At 41.4% G+C, this 19,301-nt stretch overlaps 1 protein-coding gene across 3 annotated transcripts in view; it reads right to left on the bottom strand.

Moving 5' to 3' along the window:
- The window catches only part of LOC129633768 (protocadherin alpha-C2), a 128,872-nt gene that overhangs the window by 26,398 nt on the left and 83,173 nt on the right, over positions 1 to 19,301 (bottom strand). For all 3 annotated transcript variants that reach the window (XM_055555707.1, XM_055555699.1, XM_055555691.1), the window contains exons 2-3: positions 11,133 to 11,191; positions 7,793 to 7,881 (exon numbers count right to left, since the gene is read on the bottom strand). In XM_055555707.1, coding sequence (XP_055411682.1) covers positions 7,793 to 7,881; positions 11,133 to 11,191 — 148 coding nt within the window. The remainder of the gene's footprint in view (positions 1 to 7,792; positions 7,882 to 11,132; positions 11,192 to 19,301) is intronic.

Genomic DNA, 19,301 nt, shown 5'->3' with positions numbered 1-19,301 from the left:
CTCTGCATCTGTGGGGCTGAAGGAAACCGTGGCCTAAGGCAACAGTTCCTGCTGCTCCTCCCTCCTCAACACACTCTCACTCTCCAAAATATATGCTCAGGATCACACATCTCAGTGCACAAGGGATTCCATTTTCAGGAGGCACAGGATCTGTTGTGGGCCTCTGACATGGAAGAAATTCTTGTACTATGTATCACAGCCCCAACCCTGACTGTATACTGCCTACTGAGCCTGGAAGAATGGATGTAGGAAAATGAGAGCGGTGTGGGGAATACAGAGTAGAGAATAAGAACTATCTCAGAATCTATTTATTCAACAGAAACTTTTCAGAAAAAGAAGGAAGTCTTCCTTCTAGTTTTTCATTTCAGTTCAGTCGCTCAGTCGTGTCCGACTCTTTGCGACCCCATGAATCGCAGCACGCCAGGCCTCCCTGTCCATCACCAACTCCCAGAGTTCACTCAGACTCACATCCATCGAGTCAGTGATGCCATCCAGCCATCTCATCCTCTGTTGTCCCCTTCTCCTCCTGCCCCTAATCCCTCCCAGCATCAGAGTCTTTTCCAATGAGTCAACTCTTCACATGAGGTGGCCAAAGTACTGGAGTTTCAGCTTTAGCATCATTCCTTTCAAAGAAATCCCAGGGCTGATCTTCAGAATGGACTGGTTGGATCTCCTTGCAGTCCAAGGGACTCTCAAGAGTCTTCTCCAACACCACAGTTCAAAAGCATCAATTCTTCGGCACTCAGCCTTCTTCACAGTCCAACTCTCACATCCATACATGACCACAGGAAAAACCATAGCCTTGACTAGACGAACCTTTGTTGGCAAAGTAATGTCTCTGCTTTTGAATATGCTATCTAGGTTGGTCATAACTTTCCTTCCAAGGAGTAAGCGTCTTTTAATTTTGCTGCAGTCACCATCCAAAGTGATCTGGGAGCCCAGAAAAATAAAGTCTGACACTGTTTCCACTGTTTCCCCATCTATTTCCCATGAAGTGATGGGACCGGATGCCATGATCTTCGTTTTCTGAATGTTGAGCTTTAAGCCAACTTTTTCACTCTCCACTTTCACTTTCATCAAGAGGTTTTTTAGTTCCTCTTCATTTTCTGCCATAAGGGTGGTGTCATCTGCATATCTGAGGTTATTGATATTTCTCCCAGCAATCTTGATTCCAGCTTCTGCTTCTTCCAGTCCAGCGTTTCTCATGATGTACTCTGCATATATGTTAAATAAGCAGGGTGACAATATACAGCCTTGACGTACTCCTTTTCCTATTTGGAACTAGTCTGTTGTTCCCTGTCCAGTTCTAACTGTTGCTTCCTGACCTGCATACAGATTTCTCAAGAGGCAGGTCAGGTAGTCTGATATTCCCATCTCTTTCAGAATTTTCCACAGTTTATTGTGATGCACACAGTCAAAGGCTTTGGCATAGGCAATAAAGCAGAAATAGATGTTTTTCTGGAACTCTCTTGCTTTTTCATGATCCAGCGGATGTTGGCAATTTGATCTCTGGTTCCTCTGCCTTTTCTTTTTCCAGTTTTTCATTTACATGACATTAAAAATAGAAGGTGCCAAGTGTGGTGCCAAGTGCTCTTTAAGAAGGAGTTGAAGAAAGTCCCAGACAGATGGAGCTAGCAAAGACAAACTTCCTGGCTTCTCCTGGGTAGAGGATTCTAATTCCCCTTCTCACAACACCTTGCTCCGGCCCTCCAGGCCAGGTCAGAACACACAAGATAAGCTACACAGAGAACTCCAGCAGACCTGATGAGCTCCACACCACCAAGAGAGTAAAAGTGTATCTTATACAAGGACTTATTTTTCTTGGCTACTAGAGACCCTAAGGCAATCTGGCACTCCTGGGCTGTGAGATGCAAGGTGAGAGTGGAGGATACTGATGGGAGGGAGCTGCCCCACCCATATAGATTGCTGATATCATTTTTTTTTCTCCCTGATAAAGATATGCACACATCTCCCAGGACTATCATTGCCATGACAACAGCAGAAGTTGAGGGTGAGCAGGTTAGTGGAACAGCATGCTTTTTAAATTCTCGGACAAGGCCTGAGGCTGCAGTCGCTCATGAAGTGGAAAAATTCATGTTGGCAGTGCTCCTCAATTGATTCCCCCAAATTTAAGGATCATGACTTCTTTCTGGGGAAGAATCAAAGATGAAGTCTCTGTGGAGACCTTCTGTGGGGAGTTGATTTTGTCAGGGAGGTGGGAATCCCTAAGACAAATAAGAGCATGAATCTCCCTATGAAACTAGGGCACGTTAACTGTCCATTTTCCACCGAGTAAAGAGATGCAACAAACCAGGGCAAAAACATTCCCCTAAGGGCACAAAATGGTGCTTTTTAAAAAGTCTGCTCTATAATAAAGCCTTCCCACAGAGACTACTCAGAACAACTCAGACCTAAATTCTGATGTTGAAAGGTAGACTCATACCTTGAAAAATCCTAAAAATAACCATCATTTACTAAACATTGCTCTCCAGGCTCTGCAGATGTGTGTACTGTCTCATTTAATTCATGCATCAACCCTATAAGGTAGACACTGTTATCTCCATTTCAAAAAGAAAGAAATTGGGACTCAGAAATAATGGTCCTAAGAACATACAACCTCTGAGTGGAAGAGTGAGATTTCAAATAGGGTTACTCTGACCCAGAGCCTGAGCTCTTAGTTATTGGCTCTTTGATATGTGGAAGGCTTCCTGTTTCTAGTAAGAATCATAAACAGACGCATGAACAGAGGCCTTCATTGCATGGTTTCTGAGCCTCCAAAGGTATGAGACAACCTCAGGAATATACCCTCAACTCTCGACCAGTCCTCAACCTTGGAGGGTTCATCAGGGTCACTTAGAGGGCCCCTTAAAACACAGATGGCTGGGCCTCCACCCAAGATTTTTGGATTTGATGGGTGTTGTCAGTGTGGCTCTGGGAATCATCCTTGCAGAAGCCCTGTGCAGTCACTCTAAACTAAGCTTGTCTAAAGAAGCCTCAGGGCCTGAGTTGCCTCACCTACCTAATTAACCTTTCACTGTTCAGCCCCAGGTCCCCGGGGAGTGTTGCTTGAAAAGCTATAATGTTATCTTTGGCAGTGCTGTGCCTTTTGGAATTCCCTGAGCTCTTTTTGAAAACAGTGAATATCTCCCACTCCAAAAATAATGTACTGTTGCCTTGAGTAAGTCCTGAGATCCCATGAAATGTGGAAAGAGGAGCCCGGAAGAACCAGTGTGAGGGCAAAGCAGCCAGGGACCCTGAAGCCAGACTGGCTCTCTGGAAGGTACAGACAGTCTTTTCATAATCTCTTGGGATTCCCTCTAGGAACTGTCGCAAGAGGGCACTCATTAAAACCTCTTCAGAGATTGCACACTAAGAACGTTTAAAGGGTTGTAAGCGTGAATGGCTGGCCCTTTAATGCCCCTCCCCCCAACACACTCCTCCATCTGAAGAGGAATTGTGAGCTGTGCACTCCCCACCTCAGCTCCTTTTCTTTCCCTCCTCAGTCTCACTGAGCTGCTAAGGAAATAAGAAGCCTGTGTTCCAGATCTGCTCACACAGAGGTGAGGCTGGAGAAAGGGGCCAGAAATTGGGATTAGCGGATTTAATGCCTGCCTTGTTTATCTTGCAGGAAACATCACCTGGTGATGTCCCCTCTGACCCCTTTAGAGCGTGGCATTTTAGCCTCAGCTTCTGGGGACTGTGACAATAAATGAACAGTTTCCTGACAAGGCCAAAGGATTCATCAGTGGAGGAAAAACAACTACAAAGAACACATGCAAAGGAGGACTGGGTCACAGCAGGCCTCTCTCTATTCCCACGGCTGTTGCCGGGGTTGGTGTGAGAAGGTGCTATTTCCAGAGAAGCTCTCAGATGCAAGTGTGCGGGGACTCGGGCACCAGGAGGAAGCCTTTTGGAAGCAACTACACCATCATCATGAAGCACTAAGGGCAGCAGAATCCGTGAAAGGCAAGCTCTACCTAGAAATGAAAACAACCAAGCATTTTGGAGCATGTCGATGAATTCTCCAGGAGGGTGGCTGGGGTGGGGAGGTGAGGTGTAACAGGACTGTACAGATACCAGGATGACCCAGACTACTTCAGAGGCTCTGTATCTGGGCTCAGAAGTGAGAACTACTGAATGCTGCCCACCATGCTACCATCTAAGGCCACAACAAAGACTGCAGGAAACAAAAGTAGGCCAGAAAAAAAAGGAGTGAAAAGATTAGACATTTATTAATACTATATGTCAAGTGCTATATTCAGCTCTGTCTTCTTCAGTTATCATGGCAAAATTGGTGTTATTGTTATACCCAATTTACAGATGGGGTAACAAAGAAAACATGAATTTAACCAATTTGTTTATGCTCACCCAGCAAGTAAGTTTGGAATTCGAATTCAATTCAGATCTGACTTTAAACCATAATCTTAAATCTTTATCCCGTGTTCCCTCCAAACAGTGCAGAACTATTTTGAGTCCTAAGACTCTAAAATACCCAAAGAACAGAGCAGAACACAGAGGAGCATCTCTCTAATGTCCCATTACCGATGCAGAGGTGTGCTGAAAAGTACGGGGAGGCCACCCATGGAAGACGGAAGCTCTGTCCAGCTCAGCCCATGAAAACTGACTCATGCGTCAGCAGCCAGGGATCACCCCGAAGAGAAGGGATTATCCAAGAGGGGTCACGACAGCAGGGAAGGGGAGCCATGGTGGCTCCTTCTCTATCTTCTGTCAAGAAGATGGGTTCCTTCCTCCTACACTGCTGGTGGGAATGTAAATTGGTGCAATAAGGCAGTTCCTCAAAAAACTTAAAATAGAGTTGCCATATGATCCAGCGATCCCACTCCTCGGCATACATCCAGATAAAACTATAATTCAAAAAGATACATGCACCCTTGTGTTCACAGCAGCATGGTTTACAATAGTCAAGACATGGAAGCAACCTAAATGTCCATCAACAGATGAATGGATCAAGATGTGGTGTATATATATACAACAGAGTACTGCTGCTGCTAAGTCACTTCAGTCGTGTCCGACTCTGTGCGACCCCATAGACAGCAGCCCACCAGGCTTCCCCATCCTACTCAGCCATAAAAACGAATGAAATAATGCCATTTGCAGCAGCATGGTTGGACCTAGAGATTATCATACTAAGTGAAGGAAGTCAGAAAGAGAAAGACAAATACCATATGATCTCACTTATATGTGAAATCTAAAATATGACACAAATGAACTTACCTACAAAACAGAAACAGATTCACACACAAAAAGAACAGACCTGTGGTTGCCAAGGGGAAACAGGGCTAGGGGAGGAATGGATTGGGAGTGTGGAGTTAGCAGATGCATACTATTATATAGAGAATGGATGAACAACAAGGTCCTACGGTATAGCACAGGGAACTATATTCAATATCCTGTGATAAACCAGAATGGAAAAGAATATAAAAAAGAACGTATGTATAACTGAATCACTTTGCTGTACAGCAGAAACAACCTTGTAAATCAACTATACTTCAATAATTTTTTTTAAAAGATAGGTTCTTAACATTGTTTTGAATTTGAAGGACAGTCCTGGGCCAGATGCAGATAAAATAATCTATAAACAATTCCTATTTCCCACTTGCCTAGGAATATACACCAACTAGCACCATCAATGAAAGGCAGAATGTATTCAAAGTTAGTTCTGGACTCACCAGCCTGACCTGCAAAGTCTCTATGAGAACAAGAAAAACCCTGAAATGGAGGCAGGATGGTAGGGGTGATTTCATGGCACTGCTTTGATTGAGCAGTTCTCACCTCTCAAATGCCTCCCATCCTGCAACGCTTGGCAGTCTAAAACCACTTCCTCCTCCACCACGTTATGCCATCACTGGCACTGGGGGTGCAAATTTGTCAATGAACTATTTTATGTTCTCCCCCTTGCCATCTGGAATATTAGCTCTCTAATGAATTGCTTTAACTTAGGCATTTGTTTTTTTGACAAATGTGACTTTTAGTTGAATTATACAACATTCGTAAATAGCAAATGCTGGCTGATTAGAATCAACGAAAACTCTTAAGAGCTGCCAGCAAAAATGGGCCCTTAACTGCACATGTTACTTGCACAGCCTAATCATTTGAAAGGCACCAGATTATTTTTGGAAAGAACTTTTTACACATACACTTATATAATCTGTTATGTATGTGAATATATATATATATATATGTATGTGTGTGTGTGTATATATATATATATATGTTCGAATTTGGGTGGATTCTTGCAAGCCACCCATGCTATGAATAGAAGAACTAGATACACTTGGATTTGAAGTTAGACACACTTAGGTTTGAATCCTGCTAAGTCGCTTCAGTCATGTCTGACTCTGTGCGACCCCATAGACAGCAGCCCACCAGGCTCCGCCGTCCCTGGGATTCTCTAGGCAAGAACACTGGAGTGGGTTGCCATTTCCTTCTCCAATGCATGAAAGTGAAAAGTGAAAGTGAAGTCACTCAGTCGTGTCCGACTCTTCGCGACCCCATGGACTGCAGCCTACCAGGCTCCCCCTGTCCCTGGGATTCTCCAGGCAAGAACACTGGAGTGGGTTGCCATTTCCTTCTCCAATGCATGAAAGTGAAAAGTGAAAGGGAAGTTGCTTAGTCATGTCTGACTCTTAGCGACCCCATGGACTGCAGCCTACCAGACTCCTCCATCCTTGGAATTTTCCAGGCAAGAGTACTGGAGTGGGGTGCCATCGCCTTCTCCGAGGTTTGAATCCTACCTCTACCATAAACTATGTGAACTTGGGTATGTTTCTTAACCTCTCTGTGTCTCTGGTTCCTCTTATGTACAACAGAGATAATAAATCCCATGCAAGACTGTCTCAGGGAGTAAATGAGATCATGCACTGGCAGAATGTCTGGATACAGTGTGTCTCAAAAATTAGTAACTATTATCACCACAATGATGTTCTATTTATAGAGGATTATGCTAGACAACATTTATAATCTCTGTATTTGTTCCTTTCTGAAAATTGCCACCAGGATGTGTCTCCAAAGCCATATTTACATTATATGACACTGCTTTAGTGACTGGGCAAGATAAGGAAAATAAGGAAATGTGAATTTGGGAAAATTTTTAATGCTCACCCAGCCACTGGGTTCTTGATGTCACCTGGCAGATTCTCTTTCCTGAAAGTTTGGATTAGGAATTGGTTCCCACTGGTCCTCTGCACTAAGAAACTGCAAGACTGGTCACATTTGGCAATGTGCATGTCAAGGCAATAAAAGTCAGTCTACTGAAAGATGCAGATGTCAGGAAAGAAGGAGGCCTGACTGTGCCTTGAAGTCAGACAGAGTGGTGCCTTGGTTCTGACAAGTTTTCCACTTCCACGAGAAACTCCATTTCATCAGTCTATCTATTAATCAATCTATCAGTCTCCCTTTTGTTTACTACTTGGAGTGGATTTCCAACATCTTTAACCAAAAGATCTTTGCTAACAGTGTCATCTCTGTGCATGAGGCCACCAGATCTTGTCTGTGTAGCTCAGATAGACTAAGTATTTGACATGTACCTGGTTATTACGGAAAAGAAGTTTATGCACACACACGCCCTTATGTTACCTGTTTCCAACCATTGAGGTACATTGAGAAGAAAATCAAAATACTTGTGTATAATCATGTACATAAGGAAGTCACACATGTAAGGAAAAGAAGAAAGAATTAAAAGAGAGCCACTGATATTCCTGGTCTTACAAAAACAGGTCATCTGATGACTTTCCAGAACTCAAACAAGAAGGGAGAGACCCTGGGTCTTTACCTGGTGTCGCACTGGATACTGTTGGCCACTGCTGATCGGGTCCCCCTGGACCAGCCCGTAGAATGCCAGCCTCCTCCAGGTGCACAGAGCTGAGTAAACACATAGACCCAAATAAAAATTAGACCATAAATGTCTTTCCAGCTCTCCTTCCACCCTCAGAAAGTGCTTACATCTCTGGAGGCAGGACTGCAGCTAACAATTTCTACTCGTGCTTAAACTGAAGCAATTACTATTGAGCAGTCACCTTGCATAAAATGCAAGAGCATTGCTGACTTACTGCCTGCTACACCATGCAGGAGATAAATGTGTTTTATCTTTATACCAATTTTGGTTTTCATTAATGCCGTGTGGTGTTCATTAAATCTAACAGGAAGCCTATCATAGGGCTAAAAAATGCCATTTTATCATCTTAATGCTGAAGCAGATGAAGAGAGCTTATTTTCAAAAGCCCCAAGTTTCTTTTGCTGGTTCTCTGATTTCTGGGTTTTCTGTAGGGCAGAGGAAAGCACAAACATTATTTGCTGGTAACTACAGTATTATTCCATGGCTTCCTTGGTGGCTCAGAGGTTAAAGCATCTGCCCGCAATGCGGGAGACCTGAGTTCTATCCCTGGGTCGGGAAGATCCCCTGGTGAAGGAAATGGCAACCCACTCCAGTATTCTTGCCTGGAGAATCCCATGGAGGGAGGAGCCTGGTAGGCTACAGTCCACGGGGTTGCAAAGAGTCGGACACGACTGAGCTATTTCACTTTCACTTTTACAGTATTATTCCATACTTAAGGCTACAGCCACCGTAGCCTTAAGTATGGAATAATACTGTAGTAACCAGCAAAAAAAGGAAAGCACAGTATTATTCCAGTTTTGCCCAATTATTCCCTAACTTTATTTTCTGTTTCATCACTCTTTATTTTTTCCTCAAAGAAAACCCACCCTACATATCCTGGGACTAGAGAAAGTTTATCATCACCACTCATGGACTCCAATTCAGAAGAGATTAACTCCATATGAAATACTGCAAAGGAGTGAGACATGAACTGGGAGATCCTTAGAGGTAAGCAGAGATAGAATGTAAACTGTTCGTGGGCAGAGAGAACATCATATTCATTTATGTATGTGTAATGTAAGCACATATGAAACTCTCAAATATCTTTTGGATGAAGAAAGGAATGAATGGAACCCTAAGAATAAATATCACCCAAGAAAACCCCCAGCAAAATAAGAGAACTCTCTGAAACTAGACATTGATTCACCTTGGAAATTAAGTTACTGAAGTAAAACTTGAGGACGACTGCCTGAAGGGGCCATGTGACTCAGCAGAGCAGGCAAACCTGAAATATCATGGGGAAGGTCTCTAAATTCAACATTCTTTTCCTTTTTTTTTTTTTTTTTTGGCCGCATCATGTGGCCTGTGGGATCTTAGTTCCCTGACCAGGGATTCATGCGCCCTTGGCGGTGAAAGATCGGAGTTCTAACCATGGGACCACCAGGGAATTCCCAATATCTTCTTACCCTTTGACTTCAAACAACATATCTAGTGGAAATTCACTCCATAAGCTCTGCTCTGCTGCTGTTCTTCCCTTCATCTATATCCTAGAATCTTCCCTTTTTTCCAAATATTAATATCCTTCAGGTACTGCTGATGGTGTTGCTGGAGCCTACCAACAAATTATATGGGTTCAATTAGATTCTCTCTGAAGATATAACTACCCTGGGAACCAGCTCAGCTCAAGCAGAATTTTCAAAGGACAGGTATACAGTATCTGAGGCTAGAAAGGTCAGGAAGCCAAGCATATGCATGAAAAAGATGAGTATTACTTAAGTTCACAACTTAACATATGTTCCATGTACTACACTGTGAGGAATAAATAACTTTTAGTTTTAATTTTTATTTCCTGTCTTATCCTACTTGAATCTTATGACATCTTAGTTGAAACCTGAATAGAAGCACATATGGCTTTTTTTCATTTGAAAATGGAATAAGGAAGTGATATGTTTTAGCATTTTATTTTAATATAGTTTTAAAGGTGAATCTTATAGCTTTGGTACTTTTCAAATAAAGTACTAATTCAACTGGGAGATAAAGAGTTGGTAACATAAACCATATTTTTTCCTATCATATAGTCTACCACAATAGCCTAGATGCAGGAAAAAGCATAAGATAGCTTCTAACAAATAGAAAGAATATTTCTGAAACCTAGTATGCTGGCATCTGCCCGAGTGTTCCTGGCCTAAAATTATGACCAGATTCTAGTGCAGTGTCTCACCAAGCCAACTACTGATCTTCAGTCTTCAACTGATCACTTCTTGTTCAGAAAGAGCACCTAATATAAGGATTTCTGCTCGATGTGAAATAAAATGGTTGGGAATATACTGACTTATTTGAATTTAATACATTTTTCATGGGTTAAAACCAATTTTTCATTAACTCAACACATACTTTGTAAACTCTCTCTTTAGAAATTGATCAAGGTTTGGTTAAAGATCTACTCAAAAGTTGCCCAGATAACTCTGGAGTTTATTTCCTCTTTAAAACTAAATTATTCTGGTGGTAGTGAACATTAGTTGCTTGGCGCTCTCCATTTGGTTTCCCAAAGACCCTCACAAATAATGAATCTTTTATTTGGCCCTGTAGCATGAATACTAGATCAGGTCTGGGAATAATTGTAGCTAATCAATTACTGTCAAAGAGACAAAGTAGAGAAGGCAAAATTATATTTAATCTGAGTCTTAGAGTAATGCTATTACTCTAGGTTAATTTAAAAGTAAGCTTGATTTGGTCTCCAGATATTCAATAAAGGCCCTTCACGTGGCTCATCCTCTGAGGAGTCCATGCCACTGAGGGCAGGCAATAAGACAGCAACAAGATGGAAAAGATAAGGAGATGCTAATAGGGGTGAACGTGGACAAGAATAACAATTATGTGGCTAATAGGATATAACAGTCAATGTGTGATGGAAAACCAAGGTGGACAACATGAGCATATATTATACAATATACTCAAGTCCCAAAGCATCAGTATTAGTTATCATTTTATGGCAGGGTCAGAAAGTATAGCTAGAAAAAGGATAAAAGATGTTGAAACTACTTCCTTATAGAAATTTTCATGAGAGAAAGTACACAGCCGCCTGTCTGTGACTTTACAGGGCACTCTTATTTGGCAGCACTTGATAAGCATTTGGCAATGACCACTTCCAGATACGGAGACAAAAATAAGTTCATTCCCCTGGCAAAGCATTTAGGCATCTCAGTTTTGACAGCTGCTTCCGGCCTATGAAGACAAGAGTTTATCTGAGTCACACAGTTACAGTAACTTCTGACAGAAGGAGGAGGGAAAGACATACCTGTGCATTCCTGCTCTCAGGGAGGCAGAGTAACGCCAGTCAGGGTTGGGCTGCCGTGGCTGCAAAATCACAAAGGGAGTTTCTGTTAATATGGCAAAACAATGATCTCCTAGTGATGATGTTCATCGGTAAGTTGGTTCTTAAACATCTCCATGCATCTATTGAAAATATTGAAGTTGCCATTTCATATGCAACTCTAAGATAATATCCACACACACAGCACTTCAGAAGAAAATTAAACTAGTTCATCAGGGTCCATGCACAGATTAAATATCATGGAAAACAGAATTTAATGATGCTGTGAGGACCAGCTTTGGCTTTGCCTTGCTCCAAACAGGTCTATGTATTAACAAATACACACTACTGTGTATATATAAAATAGATAAACAACAAGGACTTACTATACACCACAGGGAACTCTATTTAATATCTTGTAAAACCTAAAATGGAAAAGAATCTGAAAGAGAATACATATGTATAACTGAATCACAGTACACCTGAAACTAATACAATATTGTAAATAAACTATACTTCCATTAAAAAACAAAACACATGTTCTATGTTCCTAAGGCAGCACTTATGGAAGGACAGTTTGTTCTGAAACAGGAAAAGCTTTCATTGCTTTTGCCCTCAAATGCCCCATTAAGGCAACATCCCCAGTTTGGTATTCTAGTTTATAACAGGGCACAGGACTACACAAGTTCTGCTGGTCTGGCTGGACTGCAGAGCACTGCAATGTGCTGCTGGCTTTGCAGACTGCAGCATGTTTGACCCTGGACGGATGTGCCCAGTCATAATGCCAACAACTGATAACAGCCTCTTCTGCTGATCGAAGAGGAATACAAGGGAGAGGAAAACAAACCGTGGCAGGGTTTGACCTTGTTGTGCTGCATAATCCTTTTCATAAAATTGTACTTGTTTCCTGCTCCTCTGAGTGCTCTGCCTTCTTATTCAATTACTGTTCGCTAAGCTCTGCTTAACAGGGAGCAGCTGAGACCTAAGAAGAACCTGACTCGCTCTGCACCACCTATGTGTTGCCCTGTGTCTACAAACTGTCAATTCAGAGTAAAGGGGACACAGAGGAAAATGTGGGTATCAGAAGACTGTTCTGGGAGTTATGTGCTGAGTAGGAGCTACTCAGGAGTCACTGGGGACAAAATCAATCACCACCACTATTCTGGTAACAACTAGCAAAATCTGTATTAAATAAAACCTGTGACAGATGTTCCTCTCGATGTGTTTTCATGAACAGAGATTAAAGTACTCCTGTGAATCTATAAAAATGGTACTGATGAACCTATTTGCAGGGCAGGAATAGAGATGCAGATGTAGAGAAAGGACTTATGGACACGGCAGGGGAAGAAGAAGGTGGAACAAACAGAGAGTAGCGCTGACATGTATGCACTGCCATGTGTAAACCAGATGGCTAGTGCAGAGCTGCCGCACAGCACAGGGGGCCCAGCCTGGTGCTCCGCGACGACCCAGAGGGGGGCATGCTAGAGGGAGGGCAGCTAAAGAGGGAGGAGATGCACATATACATATACATATAATTATGGCTAATTCATGGTTTACAGTAGAAACCAACAAAACATTGTAAAGCAATTATCCTTCAATTAAATTTTTTTTAAAGTATTTGGAAAAAAATAATAAAGAAGTCCTGTCACTGAATACTGAAGTCTATTTGAATGGAAAGATGAAGAGATAGAAGTTGTATTTTGTATTTTCCTCTGGACTATAATCATCATGTTTGGTAGACACAAGGCCACAGTAATGCCAATAAACTATTTCAAAATGTCAGTAAGTCTTGATCCTGTCATTCTTATAGTTCATTCAAGGGATACACAGTATCTCATAAACATATTTCTCCACAACATCCAGCGAAGAAGTGATCAGAATCTCAACTTCCAGGCAGACTTTGGGATGGTTAGATGATATTCTGAGATTTAGCCAAGTCAAGGCCCGGAAAAAGCTACAACTCTAGGATATTTTTGCCTCAAAAGTTCCCGTACACTAACTGCCCTCTCTGGTCCCTTCCATTCTGTTGGCAAGATACAAACATACAAGCTGCTTCACCCTTGGTTCTTGAGTTCACAAACTGCTATTGATGTTCCTCATAAAGTAGCATAAAACTATCTACAGATGAAATGAAGGGTGCACATTTTCTATCAGTGGTAGTAGAGGGAGCAACAGAGAAAATAATTGCAACCATTTGGTAAACCTGAAAAATGATCAAAATACTTTTTATTAATCATGGCATCACCAGATTTCCCCTGACAATTGGTAGCACTGGTGTCATCTTGTCAGCTATGAGACGCTTCCTTCAAGAAAGACTCTGACATCTGTTGAGTAAATGCTGCCAATTTTTCTATGACCGGGTAACATCCATGATGAAAACTGCTGATCCTGGGAACAAAATCACCAACTTCATTTTGCTGAAAGGCACAGTTCTAGCAAGATTGACCAGGAAACTCAGTCCATTACATAATCTCACTTCCTCAGCAACGTGTAATTTGTCATGCTGCTATTTTCTATACTAATTCTTCAGTGACATGATGCTTCTGAGATTTATTTGCCAGAATCATAGTTATGATACATCTTACAGCAATGAGATCAGGCAGGGAAAAGGTAAGGAAGAAAGTGCTTAATATGTTTTATGTATCCACACGATACTAGGCAATGGGATAAGCACTTTATACATATTACTGCATTTATCCTAACACCTTTGTTAGACCATAATCTCTATGAAAGGGATTATATCTTTGTTTATAAAACATACAGATAGTCTCAAATATTCATAATAATAGTTATATCCTCAGAAGCTAGCAAGGTTCAGGTATTGGATAGGCTTTTAAAATCCTTTCAAATAAATTAACTACCAAGCAATGGCAACATTATCATACTTAAATTACAAAAATTAGAAACCTGGAATTTCAGAGAGATTAAATTGTCTGCCTCATAAGTAGGTCTGGCTGATAGTCATGTTTAGGTATCCCTAATGTGAAAGTCATTATACATTATATTATACAGTGGAAGTGACAAATAGATATCAAGATTTAGATCTGATAGAGTGCCTGAAGAACTATGGATGGAGGTTTGTGACGTTGTACAGGAGGCAGTGATCAAGACCATCCCCAAGAAAAAGAAATGCAAAAAGGCAAAATGGTTGTCTGAGGAGGCCTTACAAGTAGCTGTGAAAAGAAGAGAAGCAAAAGGCAAAGGAGAAAAGGGAAGATATACCCATTTGAATGCAGACTTCCAAAGAATAGCAAGGAGAGATAAGAAAGCCTTCCTCAGTGATCAGTGCAAAGACACAGAGGGAAACAATAGAATGGGAAAGACTAGAGATCTCTTCAAGAAAATTAGAGATACCATGGGAACATTTCATGCAAAGATGGGCACAATAAAGGACAGAAATGGTATGGACCTAACAGAAGCAGAAGATATTAAGAAGAAGTGGCAAGAATATACAGAAAAACTATACAAAAAAGATCTTCACGACCCAGATGATCACAATGGTGTGATCACTCACCTAGAGCCAGACAATCAGGAAAGTGAAGTCAAGTGGGCCTTAGGAAGCATTGCTACGAACAAAGCTAGTGGAGGTGATGGAATTCCAGTTGAGCTATTTCAAATCCTAAAAGATGATTCTGTGAAAGTGATGTGCCCAATATGCCAGCAAATTTGGAAAACTCAGCAGTGGCCACAGGACTAGAAAAGGTCAGTTTTCATTCCAATCCCAAAGAAAGGCAATGCCAAAGAATGTTCAAACTACCACATAATTGCACTCATCTCACACACTAGCAAAGTATTGCTCAAAATTCTCCAGGCCAGGCTTCAGCAGTACATGAACCATGAGCTTCCAGATGTTCAAGCTGGATTTAGCAAAGGCAGAGGAACCAGAGATCAAATTGCCAACATCCACTGGTTCATTGAAAAAGCAAGAGAGTTCCAGAAAAACATCTACTACTGCTTTATTGACTATGTCAAAACCTTTGACTGTGTGGATCACAATAAACTGTGGACAATTCTGAAAGAGATGGGAATACCAGACCACCTTACCTGCCTCCTGAGAAATCTGTATGCAGATCAAGAAGCAACAGTTAGAACTGGGCATGGAACAACAGACTGGTTCCAAATTGGGAAAGGAATACATCAAGGCTGTATAGTGTCACCCTGCTTATTTAACATATATGCAGAGTACATCATGAGAAATGCTGGACTGGATGAAGCACAAGCTAGAATCAAGATTGCTGGGAAAAATATCAACAACCTCAGATATGCAGATGACACCACCCTATGGCAGAAAGTGAAGAAGAACTAAAGAGCCTCTTGATGAAAATGAAAGAGGAGAGTGAAAAAGTTGGCTTAAAATTCAACATTCAGGAAACTAAGATCATGGCATCCAGTCCCATCACTTTATGGCAAATAGATGGGGAAACAGTGGTAGACTTTCTTCTTTTGGGCTCCAAATCACTGCAGATGGTGACTGCAGCCATGAAATTAAAAGATGCTTGCTCCTTGGGAGGAAAGTTATGACCAACCTAGACAGCATATTAAAAAGCAAAGACATTACTTTGCCAACAAAGGTCCGTCTAGTCAAAGCTATGGTTTTTCCAGTAGTCGCGTATGGATGTGAGAGTTGGACTATAAAGAAAGCTGAGCACCGAAGAATTGATGCTTTTGAACTGTGGTGTTGAAGAAGACTCTTGAGAGTCCCTTGGACTGCAAGGAGATCCAACCAGTCCATCCTAAAGGAAATCAGTTCTGAATATTCACTGGAAGGACTGATGCTAAAGCTGAAACTCCAATACTTTGGCCACCTGATGCCAAGAACTAACTCATTTGAAAAGACCCTGATGCTGGGAAAGATTGAAGGCGGGAGAAAAAGGAGACAACAGAGGATGAGATGGTTGGATGGCATCAGCAACTTGATGGACATGAGTTTGAGCAAGATCCAGGAGTTGGTGATGGACAGGGAAGCCTGGCATGCTGCAGTCCATGGCGTTGCAAAGAGTTGGACATGACTGATCGACTGAACTGAACTGACTGTGAAAGTCTGTGTTTTAAATAAATTTGCATGGAACGACAGATATACTTTTTTCTCTTTTTTAGTACTGACTGCCCCCAATATTGATTAATTTTAAAATGATATGAAATTAAAGGTAGAAAAATGTACATGGGTTTCATCTGAACTTGGTTAAACTTGGAAAAATTGAAGCTGATAGGTTGACTACTGATATGCCTGATACAATGAGACATATGTTTAGTTCTCTAATACTTGGATGGTACATCCCTGGGCTTTGCTTAAGTTCTATAGGTAAAAGGCCCCAGTATGTTGTTTCAAAGAGTAGTCCTTCAGTAGAATAAGTCACAAAATTCCAGAAGTGGAAAAGCTGAATTAAGTAGTTCATGCAGATGATATAGTATTGAAGAATAAGAATCCATTTAAATTTCTATCAAGATTATAGCTGAGATTTGATTTACCCTGTAGTGGTATTATTTATTATTTATACTATGCAATATTTGAGCTACAAAAGAGTGAATCACCTTTTCCAGGACAGATACTCTATGCCATTCATAAAATCATAGGACTACTCAGTGAAGTAAATGCTATCTTCTTATCATGGAAATCCATGAAGCTATCAATAAATGGTTGTCTGAGAAACAAAACTACACATAGCATCTTCTTTTCCTTCCTAGTAGGAATCTATTAAAGATGTATCCACTGCAAATTTTTCAGTGATATTTTATGAACACTAATATAAATTATGATAGGCAAAACCCAAAAATGGGCCTCCAGGATCCCTACACCCTGTGTGAATGCCCTGTATAATCTCCAAGACTGAATATGATGGGCCTTACTCCATGATTAAGTCATACTATATGGCACAGTTGGCTTTGAAAAAAGGGAGATAATATAGGTGGTGATGATCTAATCATTCCAGTCTTTTAAATCTGGGTGTAGAGATCAGAGACAGAAATCAGAGACATCTGAAGCATGAGAGGGAGTCCACAAGAGAAAATATTCTCCACTGTCAAAATATTCTCCAGCTCTGAAGATGGAGGGGGCCGTGGGGCCCCCTGTAAGAAAAGGGGTCTGTGGGGTCCCCTTCTTTCCCTGTAAGAAAACAGGGAGCTCAGTCCTCAAGGAACTGCATTCTGTCCAACAACTTGAATGAACTTGGAAGCAGATTCTTCCTTGGAGTGTCCAAGAGAGAACTCAGCCTGGCAGACATGTTCCTTTCAGCCTTGTGAAAACCTGAGCAGAGAAGCCAGCCACAATGGGCAGGTAACAATTGAGTATTAGTTTTAACCACTAATCTGTGGTGACTTGTTACAAAGCAATAGGAAATGAATATATAAAACTGTTGGTCATCAAGGCAAAAAGGAATCTAACATTGAAAATAATCACAAATAAAATAATCATATTAGTCTTCTCATAAATCAAAATGAAAAGATAATAAGTATGAGATTTCTAGGTGAATTGTGATCACACTCAGTGGCTCAGTCATGTCTGACTCTGTGCGACCCCATGGACTGTAGCCTGCCAGGCTTCTCTGTCCATGGGATTCTCCAGGCAAGAATACTAGAGTGGGTTGCCATTCCCTCCTCCAGGGGATCTTCCTGATCCAGGGATTGAACCCTCCACTAGTGCCTCCTGGGAAGCCCCTCTAGGTGAATAGTTACTTCTAAAAACAGTCATTTATAACCTTAATCCACAGAGCAGGAAAATAAAGTACACATAACTTTGTACAACAGACAATGCTAGGTCTGCTTAACTCTGGATGCACAGCCTGTGAGCAGTTACTTTTTCACTCACAGTTTCACTTCCCTGGAGCCCAGAGTTTTGACCCTGCAAGGCCAGAAAGGAACCAGTGTTGCTCATGTGCCAAGGAACTAATATTCTTCTTAAATTTTTGTGATTTTGGAGATTTCTTCACATTTGTCAAATTCAAATCCTCGAAAGAAAAAAGGTTGCATAATTTTTAGGCTAGCATATTTAAAACACTGCAGAGGAATTCTCTTGACCTTTGATTTTTGAAATCATGCTTTTAGATTAAAATACTCAAAATATTATCATATGAATAAGCCAAATTTATATTCATACTATAATATGCACAGGAACATGGAGCCAGGTGAAATTTACAAAAGTCACATTCGAAGACATCTGTAAATCCCCACAGTTCAGCTAAACCTCTGGCTTGCTGGTGGTAATTTTTCCTCAAACATTTGCAAACTGACATCATCCTGACCTCTCACTGAGAGCAAAACTTGGTGGCCAACCAAGGCAAGTATCCAGAATCGACTCTGCTATTCTGTCAAACAGACAGCATGCCAATAGACAATTTATAATATGCCAGGCTGTGTCCCTGCAGAGTGTTCTGAGTTAGACCAGATGCCCGTGTGCAGGCTCACTCCTGGGTCAGTACAAAGGGTAGGCCAATGACATTCAAGCTACAGTAAACAGATTTCTTCAACAATCAGAATATGTGCAAGATAAAGAGACTGAGAGGAGCTCAGCCATAATTCCATCTGGCTCAGCTGATCTGTAGAAAAGGGGAGGAAGAGGGTAATGAGAATACATTATTGTATTCTTAGACCAAAGAAACCTTTTCTCACAACAGCCCTGTAAGCAAGACAGAAATGGCAAACAAAACAGCCCCACCCATTCAAAAGTGACCATATGAGGATGAGACACTGAAATGGAAGCTCAGACACAATTTCTTTGCCTATTTTGACCACTGTGCGGTTTTTAATGAATTCACTATAATGGCACTTTACACGAAGTGTACATTCTGAACCAGGGCAGAGTCAGTCACCAGCTAGAAGAGTCAGTCCTGTGGGAAATAAATTAGGTGCCACTGAAAGGAGGGTTACTTTCCAGGTTACTACATCTGGAATTAGAGTGAGTATGTACATACAGCAGCAAAAATAACTGAAGATTTGGCGACTCCAAATTGCTTTAAAATAAGTGAAAGTGAATGTAAATATACCTCGTTTCTGCTACTCTCTTGTGATTTCTACATCTTGGGCCAACCAGTCCCAGTGAGGCCCAGCTGGACAATTCTGACCAGAGCGCTCAGAGTGACTCCTCAGCAGTCACAAGTGCAAGGACCACAAGGGCACAGAATCCACATAAGCTTTGGTTTCTTTTCTTGGTGATTCTGA

Source organism: Bubalus kerabau, chromosome 1, assembly GCF_029407905.1.
Source record: "Bubalus kerabau isolate K-KA32 ecotype Philippines breed swamp buffalo chromosome 1, PCC_UOA_SB_1v2, whole genome shotgun sequence".
Classification (NCBI taxonomy): Eukaryota; Metazoa; Chordata; class Mammalia; order Artiodactyla; family Bovidae; genus Bubalus; species Bubalus kerabau.
Note: the sequence above shows the minus strand (reverse complement) of the source record. Positions and strands in the feature narration are given on the sequence as shown.